General features: G+C 44.1%; 1 protein-coding gene across 2 annotated transcripts in view; it reads left to right on the top strand.

Moving 5' to 3' along the window:
• The first annotated feature begins 740 nt into the window (after window positions 1-740).
• The window catches only part of SMAP1 (small ArfGAP 1), a 116,171-nt gene continuing 105,115 nt past the window's right edge, over window positions 741-11,796 (top strand). For both annotated transcript variants that reach the window (XM_070418298.1, XM_070418297.1), the window contains exon 1: window positions 741-1,029. In XM_070418298.1, coding sequence (XP_070274399.1) covers window positions 912-1,029 — 118 coding nt within the window. In that variant the 5' untranslated portion in view covers window positions 741-911. The remainder of the gene's footprint in view (window positions 1,030-11,796) is intronic.

The raw sequence follows: 11,796 nt of genomic DNA, 5'->3' as shown, positions 1-11,796 counted from the left end.
AAGGTAAAGGTTGACCTTGTCAGTTAAGATACCGGCCTAGGACATAACTGCCCACCATAACTGCTTTTAGTTAAAGTTTAATTTCAGACCATCCTTTGTGGTTACTTTAGGTCTCCGAGTTTGCCAGACTGCCATGCAGGTCTCTCTTGAGCTTGTCAGGTCAGCATGTGGCCCCTTTCATCCACAAGTTAATTGTTCATGGCGCAGAATACTCAATGTTAGCCCTCAGTGTATGTCACCACAAGACTATTTCTCTCCCTTATTATGTAAGACTGTCTTGTCTACTTTTTTTCTATGCGTTCCTCTAGTTCCCAGGGCGGTGCCTGTTGCAAAACTGCAGAGGAATAAACGTAGAATGAACAAACAAATCCACCCAGTCACGTTTATTTCTGCATTTCCCATGCTGTGCCCAATCAGCAAAGCTAAGAAAGCAGGTGAAAGCGGTCTCTTTGTAGAATATCTTCCCTACGGGGTTTTACCCGAGGCCCTCCACGACAGGCACATCTCAAACCTGGGGAAGCTCACAGCGGGCAGAGCAAGTCTCAGCACTTTGCTGGGATCACCTTGCGCTAAGGGCCTGGCCGGCTTCCCGGGACATTCGGCGCATGCGCAGCGCGACCGGTATCTGCGTTCCTTCCTGCGGCGCCACCCGGAAGTCGCGGCCGGTCCCTTCCTCCCTCCGCCTCCCTCGCCGGCTGGGGCGGTGCGTGCGGGGCGGTCCGGCGAGGAGGCGGGACACGTCGGCGCTAGAACCACCGCCGCCGCCGCCGCAACTCCTGTTCCATCTGCCGCTTCCTGGGGTGAGTCCGCCCGCGGTCCCGGCGGCGCCAGGTGCGTTTCTCCAGCCGGGCTCCTGCCTGCGTCCGCCGCCGCCGCCGTAGCTGTTCCGGGCTCCCTGCCCCGCTGCCGAGATGGCGACGCGCTCCTGCCGGGAGAAGGCTCAGAAGCTGAACGAGCAGCACCAGCTCATCCTGTCCAAGCTGCTGAGGGAGGAGGACAACAAGTACTGCGCCGACTGCGAGGCCAAAGGTAGCGCGGACGTCTTCTTCCCTGGTCCGGGCCTCCTGCCGCCGGTGACCTTCCCGTGGCCGCCGTGCCCCGGGCCCGAGCGGAGGCGGCGGCTGCGCCCGGTCGGCCCCGGCCCTGAAGGGAGGGCGGGCGCGGGGCTGCAGTGGACCCTCACCTCCGCCCGAAACGGCGGCGAGGTCAGGCCCACGGGCGCCGTCCCAGCCTCTGCTCCTACCCGGCCCGGGGTTGAGCCAGTGCCGGCGTCGCGAAGCTCGGACCCTGCACAGGGCCGGGGCGGGGCGGGTCTCGGAGCGCGGACCCGGGCGCCGGCCTGGGCAGTGCTGGGGCGTAAAGGGTTGCCCTTCTCCCGCCGTAGCTCACAGGTACCTCCGTGGGTGGCTACCCTCAGGTCTCCTTCCCCGTAACTTCCTCCTCCCTCTCCCGGCGCCGGTGCTCGGTATTCCAGGTGGAACCCTACCTGCCTTGCCCACCCGGCAGCTTTTGTACAGGGCTTTTGCTTCTGCTTCCGGAGAAAGAGTATAGGATGGTGGTCCTTTCTGGTGGGTTGTAGTTTACTGAATTTGGGAGGGGTCATTGTTATTATTAGTAGTATTTCTTACTTTGGATATTAGCCAGATTGAACAGGAATTTTATTACACGAGTCTCTTGGACAGTGGGCTTCTGTTCCTGAAGATTTTAATAATTAGGTTGTCTCTCAACCGCTTGTTTGGGCGAATATGTGAACACAGGCTTGTGTGCCCCATAAACATTCAAGGTACATTTTAAAGATTCAGAGATGAAAAAAAAAAAATCTAATTTTAATTTGTTCAGTTGGAGGGCTTTCAGCCTCAGCCTTTGGAATAGATGCACTATTTTTAGCCTATATGTTTTGGATTTGGAGATCTGATGTATATGTAATGTCTTATAACTAATCTCATGGGAAAAGTGTTTCGGATTTTTAAAACCAAATCTCTCATGTGGTTAGGAAGAGATCTTGCTTATTTGTAAATTGGTTTATTTGTTTATTCGGTGAGAAATAGGTAGGTCTCCAAAACAGGAGTCAGTCAGTCTTTGGGAATGTCATTTAAGATTTCTGAATTATTTGACCTAGACTTTTCCTGAAGCTTTACTGTTCTTCCACAATACTGTATAAATGAGTCACATTTCAGTAGGCTGATGTTTGATTTGACTAAGCTACACAGCATCAGTAAGTTACTTCACTACCATAACAGGTCCTGGATTACTGTAACTAGACCATCTTATGAGCACTTTTTAGTATAGTAAGATGATTGCACAAACCTTATATTTAGTCTGTGTGACTTTTCAGGTGATGAATTAAAAATGCCTGATTGTTGTAGTAATATTTGTTTACCTGATATTATGTGTGTGGTGTTTTTGGGGAATACTGTTCTGTATTGAGGCTCAATTGCTCAGCCATCACTGCACTAGTCAAACACTGTATTTAGGAAGTAAGGAAGGAGAAAAGCATGACACAGGTGCAGTATCCTGTTATTGATGCTACTCTTACCAAATCTGTTGAGCAACTGGAGAATAAGAACAGGCAAATGGAGCTGAACTCTCTCCTCCTGGCCTCATTCATGATTCTGTTGGTTATTAGTTGGTGGCACTTTATGGAGCAGTGAGGATTTAGAACCCCTTGCCAACTCTCTCTGATTCATTAGTTTAAAACTTGGGCTGCATGTTGTCCTTTTTTTTTTCTCTTTCAATTCTTTGTCTTTTTTTTAAAGATTAAAATATTCTGTTATTTGATTTCATTAATCAAGGAAATGTATATCTCCTTAATTCTGCTGTAAAACATATATATATCTTATTGACCTATGAGGATTTGAATCGTGCTCTCTTTAAGGCAAAGTTAAACATTTGACAAGTCTAATCATACTAGTGTCCTGGTGCACAGATTTGTGCAAATTGAAAGGAAATTAATTAGAAGGAATATTTTAATATCATTATTTGCCCTTTCTCTATAATAGAATGTCAACCAAATTCACGATTGACAATGACAGATTGAAACACATGCGTGCGATTGGCACCAGCTAGAGCTTTACTAGTATATGTATCGACATGCGTGAGTCAACTTAGACTTTTATATATATATATATACATATATATATATATATAGAATAAACTTGCTTAATTAGACCTGCTTTCGGATTTAGCTAAACTTTTTCCAGCCCAGTGAAGCACTCCACCTTCTCTTTCAGGTAATTGTCAGCAACACAGCAGTAAATACCAACACGAAGCAGATTATTATTGTAGATCACACAGGGAGAACAAAGGGTAAAATATTCAACTGCAGCAGTGTTTGACTATATTCTGCGCAGTGAGAAAACCTGAAGTCATTTTCAAGGTCCACCATTTCTTTTCTGTCGGGTCAAGTTTTTAAACTTTCTGAATTTCTGTTTTCTGGCTAATGAAAAGAAAATAGGATTCTACCAAGTCTCCTATCTACCTATTCCAGGAGTTCTGTGAGGATCAAATGAGATGAGGCACGGGAAAACACTTCACAGATATTTGGTTAAAGTGGAAAATGTTTGCACCTGGCTATAAAGCAAGTCCTCGTGTTCCTGGGCAGAAGAAACTCCAAGGAGGCTAATTGTTAGGGAGAGGAAGTTGGGCGTTGCTATGTGACGTCATTACCCAGAGCCTACAGTGATTGTTTCAGGCTGGGCTATGGGCCGCCCCATTTTGCACCATGGGGTCTTGGCAGCGTTGGCTGCGATTTGGTGGGGTGTCACTCCAGGGTGGTGGTGGGGCCTGTGTCTCACTTGGGGGAAGCCGAGTGTTAGTTTGTTGGTGCCAGCCAGGTCCACTGTGCTGTTTATTTTTAAACTAGAAGTCCAGTGCATGAAATTTTGCACTGGGGGACAAGAGGTCCCTCAGCCCAGCCTGTGCCCTCTCGCAGTCCAGGACCCCTTGCTCCTTACCACCCGCCCCGCCTACTCGCTGCTCCTTACTGCTTGGCTCGCTGCTCCTTAGCGTTGCTGCGGAGGCAGAGAGGCATCTGCCACCGCCACTCCACTTGCCATCCGTGAGCCCAGCTTCTGGCTGAGTGGTGCTCCCACTGTGGGAGTGCACTGACCACCAAGGGGCAGCTCCTGCGTTGAGCGTCTGCCCCCTGGTGGTCAGTATGCATCATAGGACTGGTTGTTCTGGTCGTTCCGCCGTAATGGTTACTTAGGCTTTTATTATATAGATGGCCAGTGCACATCATGGCAGCTCCTGCATTGAGCGTATGCCCCCTGGTGGTTAGTGAGCATTATAGCTAGCAGTGGGATGGACACTTAGCCTTTTATATATATAGGCTAGAAGGCCCGTGCACAAAAATTTGTGCACTGGCAGGGAAGGGGGGTCCCTCAGCCCAACCTGTGCCCTCTCACGGATCACGCTGCCGGATCACGCTGCCACTTGCCCTGCCCGTCCTGCCCGCCCCGCCCAAAACACTGCAGGCTTGCCCAAGACACTGCAGGCGCGCAGCTCAGATCCTGCTGCAGCTCGCCCGCCCACCCCACCCAAGACACTGCAGGCCCGGATCCCGCCCAGCTCAGATCTGCTGCCGCCCACCCCCGCCCAAGACACTGCAGGCCAGGATCTTGCCTTGGGCGGTGCAGCGGGATCTGCCTGCAGTATGCAAATTAGCCGCCATCTTTGTTGGCAGTTAATTTGCATATCGCCCTGATTAGCCAATGGGAAGGGTAGCGGAATTATGGTTAATTACCATGTTTGTCTATTATTAGATAGGACACTGTACTTTGTTAAACTCAAGCATTTTCCTGCTGCTGCTGCTACTACTACTACTACTACTACTACTACGTCTTTTCACTGCATGAAATAAATTGATTTTTCCTTCCATTTCTTAATAGGAGATCAAAGAAACTTTAAGTTGCAATTATCAAAAGTGTTGACTGATTGCCTTACATTCTGACCACTGCAAAGAATTAATTTAACAAACAAGATTTTTTTGGCAAATCGATATTTTCTACAGAGATTAGGTATCATGTCAAATACTCTTGTGTGTGCTAAAAAGTTTTGGGTTATGGTCCAGAAACTAGTTAGGGATCTCAGTAGACATGAAACAATGATCAGTTAAATTCTAATCTATGTGTAGACTGTCGATTTGTTAAATTTAGTAATGGGAGAGCTTATTGTGATCTGGAGATTGTAGAACTTTAAGGTTGAAAGTGAAAAAAAAATCAACTAATAACATTACATATATACGTATAAGTTATAGTGCTTTCCTCTTGCCAGGTACTATTGTGAACACTGCTTATATTAATTAATTTAATTCTCAAAACAACCTTTTGAGGTAGGTACTATTATCGCATCTTACAAACAAGTAAATTGAGGCACACAGAGTTTAAGTAGTTTTCCCAAGGTTATATAGCTAGGAGATGATAGAGCCAGAAATTTTTTCTTTTTTTAAAAAAAGTTTTTTTAATTGATTTAGTGGGAGAGGGAGAGAGCAACAGAAACATTGATCAGCTGTCTCCCTTATGCCCCCCCACTAGGGATCAAGCCTGCAACCCAGGCCTGCACCCTGACCAAGAAGTGAACTGGTGACCTCTTGGTGCATGGGATGATGCTCACCCACTGAGGCTCACTGGATGGACAGAGAGCCAGAACTTTTTTCATTGAAAGAAATTTTATTTATTTATTTAAAAAAATATTTTTATTGATTTAAGAGAGAGAAGGAGGGGGAGAGAGAGAGAGAGAGATATGGAAACATCAATGATGAGAGAGAATCATTGATTGGCTGCCTCCTGCATGCCCCCTACTGGGGATCGAGCCCGCAACCAGGGCATGTGCCCTTGTCTGGAATCGAACCTGGGATCTTTCAGTCTTCAGGCCAACACTCTAGCCACTGAACCAAACCGGTTAGGGCTACCCTAGCTTTTTTAATCATAGAAACAACGTGATAGAATTGAAATAGCATTGGCTTGGGTTAAGTTAGTAGAGCTAGGTTTGAGTTCAAGCTTTGCCTCTGATTTGCTTGGTGACCAGTTATCTCTGTCTTCATTGAGCCTTACGCATAGAGTTACAGTAAAACCTTGATGTAATGGATTAATTCCAGTGAGGGGGTGTCCATTAAAGCGGAAAGTCAGTTACATAATGAAGTAGGTTTTCTGTACATTTATGTTAAAAAATTGACAAATTAGTTAGCTTTTACTTATGTAGACACGTTTGTGTAATTAAAATTAAGTGTGTATGAAAAGTTTTAATTTCACAGAAAATTTTTCTATATGTATTACTGTAATTTTAAATTTATATTGAATAGGTCTAGTAAATTCATGCATTCACCAGTCACCACGAGTAAACAAATGCACATGCCTGGGGCATGGCTTAGTAAAGGTGGGAACATCAGACTGCTGCAGTGTGATGGCGTGCTAAACATTCACTGAATGATTACCAGCGGTGACTCTTAGATTTAAATATATAGACTATAGTTGTAGATACGAAATATTTATTTATGTCGGCAAAATTGCTACAGTGTTTATTTTTCCCAACATATGGCCTATTTTGCCTAAACTTGTTAAAAATAACTGAATTAATAACAAAAAATAACCTGTTAATTTAATTATAAGCATATGCTAGTTAAAAACATTTAAAGATTAACAGGGTGTTAATTTTGACATATGCCATACAGATCAGAAGTTTTGTCCGTTACATCTGAAGTTCATTAAATCGAGGTCTGCAAAATCGAGAGTTTTACTGTATTTCAACTCTGATGTGATCTGTATTCTTTTCTAAATCCCATGCCTCGTGTCATTTCTGTCAGTATTGACTGTTGTTAATTTAAAAAATATTCTGGTATTGAGGTTTTATATTTTTGTCTTATTGTACTTGAGCTTATGATGAAATCTTTATATTTTTTAAAGCTTTTCAAAGCATCCTTTAACTCCATCTCTCTAAGCGTTGCTTGGTTCTTCTCCGGTTTTCTGTAACAGCTAAGCAAATTTACCTGGTGTTATCTTTAATTATCTCAAGCTATATCATATACCTCATAGGAATAGTTCTCTAGGTGAGGAGTCCTTTTGCTTGAAGCTGTATTTTTAAGCTTTCTAGGAGAAGAATAAAATCAAAGAAAGCACTACCTCTTAAGTAACTACTAAAGTCAGGACCCCTTTTATTCATCATTTTAAAGAAAAGATCTACAGGTTTGTTAAATTTTCAGTCACCATGTACCTTTATCAATGTCAGTATTTTCTACTTATGATGCTAGATAGAGTTAACTCAGAATGGCTTTTAGCTATAGTACCATATAGAAAGGATTTAAAAAAATATTTTACATAAAACAGAGCTAAGATAAGGTACTATTGGAAGTATGTGCTAATTTCATGCCCACATATATTTTGAATGGTAAATGTGAGGATTTTGAGGGTCCAAAGAGGAGAGAATTATAAGCTTTTTAGTAATTCTCCATTCTCTGTGCCCTCGTGTACTCCCCCCCCATCCCCATATACCCCCAACAATTTTTGGTCTCCATTTCACAAGAGAGCTAAGTGATTGTTTTTAGGAATAACTGATAATTGACCTTCAGAGGTCTGTCAGTGATCTTTTCTAAAGAGTGCATTTCAATGACCAGTGATCACATGAAATTCAAACTTAAAAAGAAAATGAAGGGAATTTTTAAAATTCTGTGGGAAATCATATGCAAGATAGCTGTATCTTCCAATATAAGAAAATTCATAAAAAATTGTGTTTTGCCCTGTCCTGGTGGCTCAATTGGTTGGAGCATTGTCCTGTACACCAAAAGGTTGTGGGTTTGGTTCCAGGTCGGGGCACATGCGGGAGGCAATCGATATTTCTCTCTTTCTCTCTCCCTCCCTCCCTCCCTCCCTCCCTCCCTTCCTCCCTTCCTCCCTCCCTCCCTCTCCCCCCCCCCTCACCTCCCCCCCACCTCTACTCCCCTCTCTCCCTCTCTCCCTCCCTCCTTCCCTTTCTCTTTAAAAATCAATAAAAATATATCCTTGGGTGAGGATTAAAAAATAAAATTTTTGTTTAGTCTAGATGTTTATGCATTCTACTCTTGAAAGTTGCTTTTTGGTGTGGGGTGGTGATGGTGCATGGTACCAAAAAACAGGCAGAAGTATTTTATTGAAGTGAAACCATCATCACTGGTGTATTAATTTTCTACTGCTGCTATAATAAATCACAGCAGAACTGACCCACTCAGAAGACACTGAGGCTGTAACTGGAACTGTTGAGTCTAACAAAACACCAATACCAAGTTAGCTGTGATGCAGCATTAGAAAGCTACAGCTGTCTTACAACATATGTAAGCTGGCGATTGGGTCCTGGAATGTGGGATTTAGCCAATCGTCCATGTCAAAACTGCTTCTTCACACAAGAAGCTGATTCTAGACATTCTGTGATCTTGTCTTCCTGAAGAAAATAGCTAAAAAGGGCAGGATGATGGAAGATAGTCTCCATCTCACTTTTATTTTTATTTTTTTAAAATATATTTTTTATTTCAGAGAGGAAGGGAGAGGGGGAGGGGGAAGAGGGAGGGGGAGGGAGAAGAGGGAGGGGGAGGGGGAGAGGGAGAGAAACATCAATGATGAGAGAATCATCTCTCTGCTGCCCCCCTCATATCCCACACTTGGGATCAAGCCTGCAACCCAGGCATGTGCCCTGACTGGGAATCAAACTGCGACCTCCTGGTTCATAGGTTGACACACAACCACTGAGCCACGTCTGCTGGGCTCATTTTTGCTTTTAAATATTTCATAAATGTATCTAATTGGTATAAACTGATTTTCATTCAGAACTCTTAACTACAAAGGAATCTTAGAAAGAAAACGTTTTAGCTTTCTGTTCTCTGAATACAAGAAGGCACTCCAGAAATAGGGTGGAATAGAGGTTGTGTGATCAAATCAGCAAATCTGCCATGGTTTCTTGTATCAGAATGAATAGAACATCCGCCTCTTGACCTGAACAGAACTAGAAAGTCCTCAGTCAGCCAATTTTTGTGTGTCTTTGGTTCTCTCTGTATTTCTGGGTATTTTAAGGGATTCTTCATGCCTGCTTTATTCTTTATTGAGTGATGTCCTTGTTGATTCGCTTGCCATATACTTCATTAGCTCATAAGTCCATGTGAACTACTATTTGCCTTCCTATAGGTGGTTGTCTCTTTTTTGGGGGGTAATATTCCATATTCCTGAGTAGATGACTTGGCCCTGCCTGGGCCAAATGCCCACCTCTGGTCATTTTGGCTTGGAGGCAGGAGGACTGCAAGAACAGCAAGTAGGAGTTTTCTTTTCTGTGGCTCACATCAGGCAAGTTCTTTAAGAAGGAGCTGTGGTGAAATAAGTCAGTCAGAGAAAGACAATCACATGATCTCACTCATTTATGCAATCTAATGGACAAAATAAGCTGATGAACAAAGGAGATCCAGAGACATAGAAGCATTTGAGTCTCAGAGGGAAGGTGGGGGTGGGTGGGGAGGGATCAACCAAAGAATTTATATGCATACTAGTATATGCATAACCCTTGGACACAGACAATGGTGTGGTGAAGGCCTGGGGTGCGGGGTGGGGGGCGTATGAGGTAGAGGGGGTCAATGGGGAAAAGAAAGGGGAGATCTGTAATATTTTCAACAATAAATATAAATTTTAAAAAAGAAGGAAGTGTGGCATAAATAGTTAATATATCAAATGCAAGATTTAGAGGAAAATTTGATTCAAAACAGAGACACATGAATTGGTTTCCTCCATTCCTACTGGGGCCGGGGATCGAACCTGCAACCTAGGTTCCCTTGACCAGGAACTGAACCCGAGACCCTTTGGTGTGCAGGCCTACACTCTACCTACTGAGCATCTCTGGCCAGGGATATGGGCATTTGCTTTCTAATTTTTGTGGTTACAAACAGCACACAACTATTTCCTCAGAATAAAATCTCTTATGTGAAAGATGTATGGTAGAGTATACCTGATTAAAGCCTGTTGGATTTGTACTACCTGGAATTGGAGCTAGTTTACCTTCCTACCGCTAGTGTATAAAGTGTGGCTGACTCTGTGTACCCAACCTGTCACTGGGTATTCATGTTTTTAAGTTTTTTTAAAAAAAACTTCACCCGAGGATATGTTTATTGGTTTTAGAGCAGGGAAACAGTGTGTGGGGGCAGGAGAGTGAGAGAGAGAGAGAGAGAGAGAGAGAGAGAGAAAGGAAGGAAGGAAGGAAGGAACGAACGAACATGGATGGGAGAGAGAAACATCGATCAGATCAGTTGCCTCTTGCACCCGCCCTGACTGGGGATTGAATCCATAACCTAGTTATGTGCCCTGACTTAGAATCAAACCCACAAACTTTTGGTGTATAGGATGTTGCTCTAACCATCTGAGCTACCTGGCCAGGGCTGGGCATTCATGTTTTTGAAAAGTTTCCTTAATATAGTTGATGCAAATGGTATCATACTGCATTTTGTATTTTCTTGACACTGTCCAATATGCTTATTGGTCATTTCCATTTTTTTAATGTTTTGTCCTTTCAATTTGGGGACAATGGTGGGCTATCTTTTTCACATTTTTCTCTTGACTAGTCACATTGGACCATAACACAAAATTCCAGACAACATTGATTCCTCTGAATTCCTCTGGTAGGCCACACCATTCAATCCTAGATTCTGTAAACCCAGGAATAAGTGATGTTTGAGCATTTTGGACAGATTTTCAGTCTCTGATCTGCATTTTTTTGTAACTATGGAATGATAGGAAGTTTAGAGATAAAAGAGACCAGGCATGGTATCTGGTATAATCTCCAGTTAGAGAGATGAAGCAGATCAAGAGAGGTTAAATTACTTGCTCAAAGCTGTGTCACAGTGAGAGAATGGGGATGAACCCAACTTATCTGGAAACCTATCTGCTGCTTTGTACACCCACAAATGAATGTCACCCTTGTAAAAGGTCACTTTAGCCCTAGCTGGTTTGATTCAGTGGATAGAGCATCAGCCTGCCGACCAAAGGTCACAGGTTTGATTTCGGTCAAGGGCACACAGCTTGTTGCAGGCACCTCCTGGGCCTTTGCCTGGGCTCGCGCAGGAGTCAACCAATTGGTGTGTTTCTCTCACTTCGATGTTTCTCTTTCCTTCTTCCCCTCTCTCTAAAAATCAATAGAAAAATATCCTTGGGTGAGCATTAACCAAAAAAAGTCACTTTAAGCTTTTTTTTTTTTTCCATTTGCTTTACATTCAACCTTGTACACAATGAGAAAGGAGATAAATTCTGTTTTTTTTTAAAATTTATTTTTATTTTATTTCTTAAAGTATTACAAAGAGTATTACACATGTCTCCTTCTTTCCCCCCCCCTTGACATTCCCCTGGCTTCCCCCACCCCCCAGTGTCTTGTGTTCATTAGTTATTTTCATATGCATGCATATAAGTCCTTCGGTTGATCTCCTACCCCCCCGCCCCCCAACCCTTCCCAGGGTTCCCACTGTAGTTTGACATTCTGCTCAATGCTGCTCTGCCTCTGTATCCATTTTTGTTCATCAGTCTATAATGTTCCTTATTATCCAAAAATGAGTGAGTTCATGTGGTATTTTTCTCAGCTTCCCAGGGGCCGCCCCAGCTTCACAGGGGCCGCCTCAGCCTCACAGGGGCCGCCTCGACCTCACCGGGGCCGTCTTGACCTCACCAGGGCCGTCTCAACCTCACCGGGGCTGATTCAGCCTCACTGGGGCCGTTTCAGCCTCACTGGGGCCGTTTCAGCCTCACCGGGGCCGATTCAACCTCACCGGGGCCGTCTCGACCTCACCGGGGCCGTCTCGACCTC

This window comes from Myotis yumanensis, unplaced genomic scaffold (assembly GCF_028538775.1).
Source record: "Myotis yumanensis isolate MYYU_CA2020_CCGP unplaced genomic scaffold, mMyoYum1.0.hap1 SCAF_6, whole genome shotgun sequence".
Classification (NCBI taxonomy): Eukaryota; Metazoa; Chordata; class Mammalia; order Chiroptera; family Vespertilionidae; genus Myotis; species Myotis yumanensis.
The sequence above is the reverse complement of the archived record's forward strand: the minus strand, read 5'-3'. Positions and strand labels throughout refer to the sequence as shown.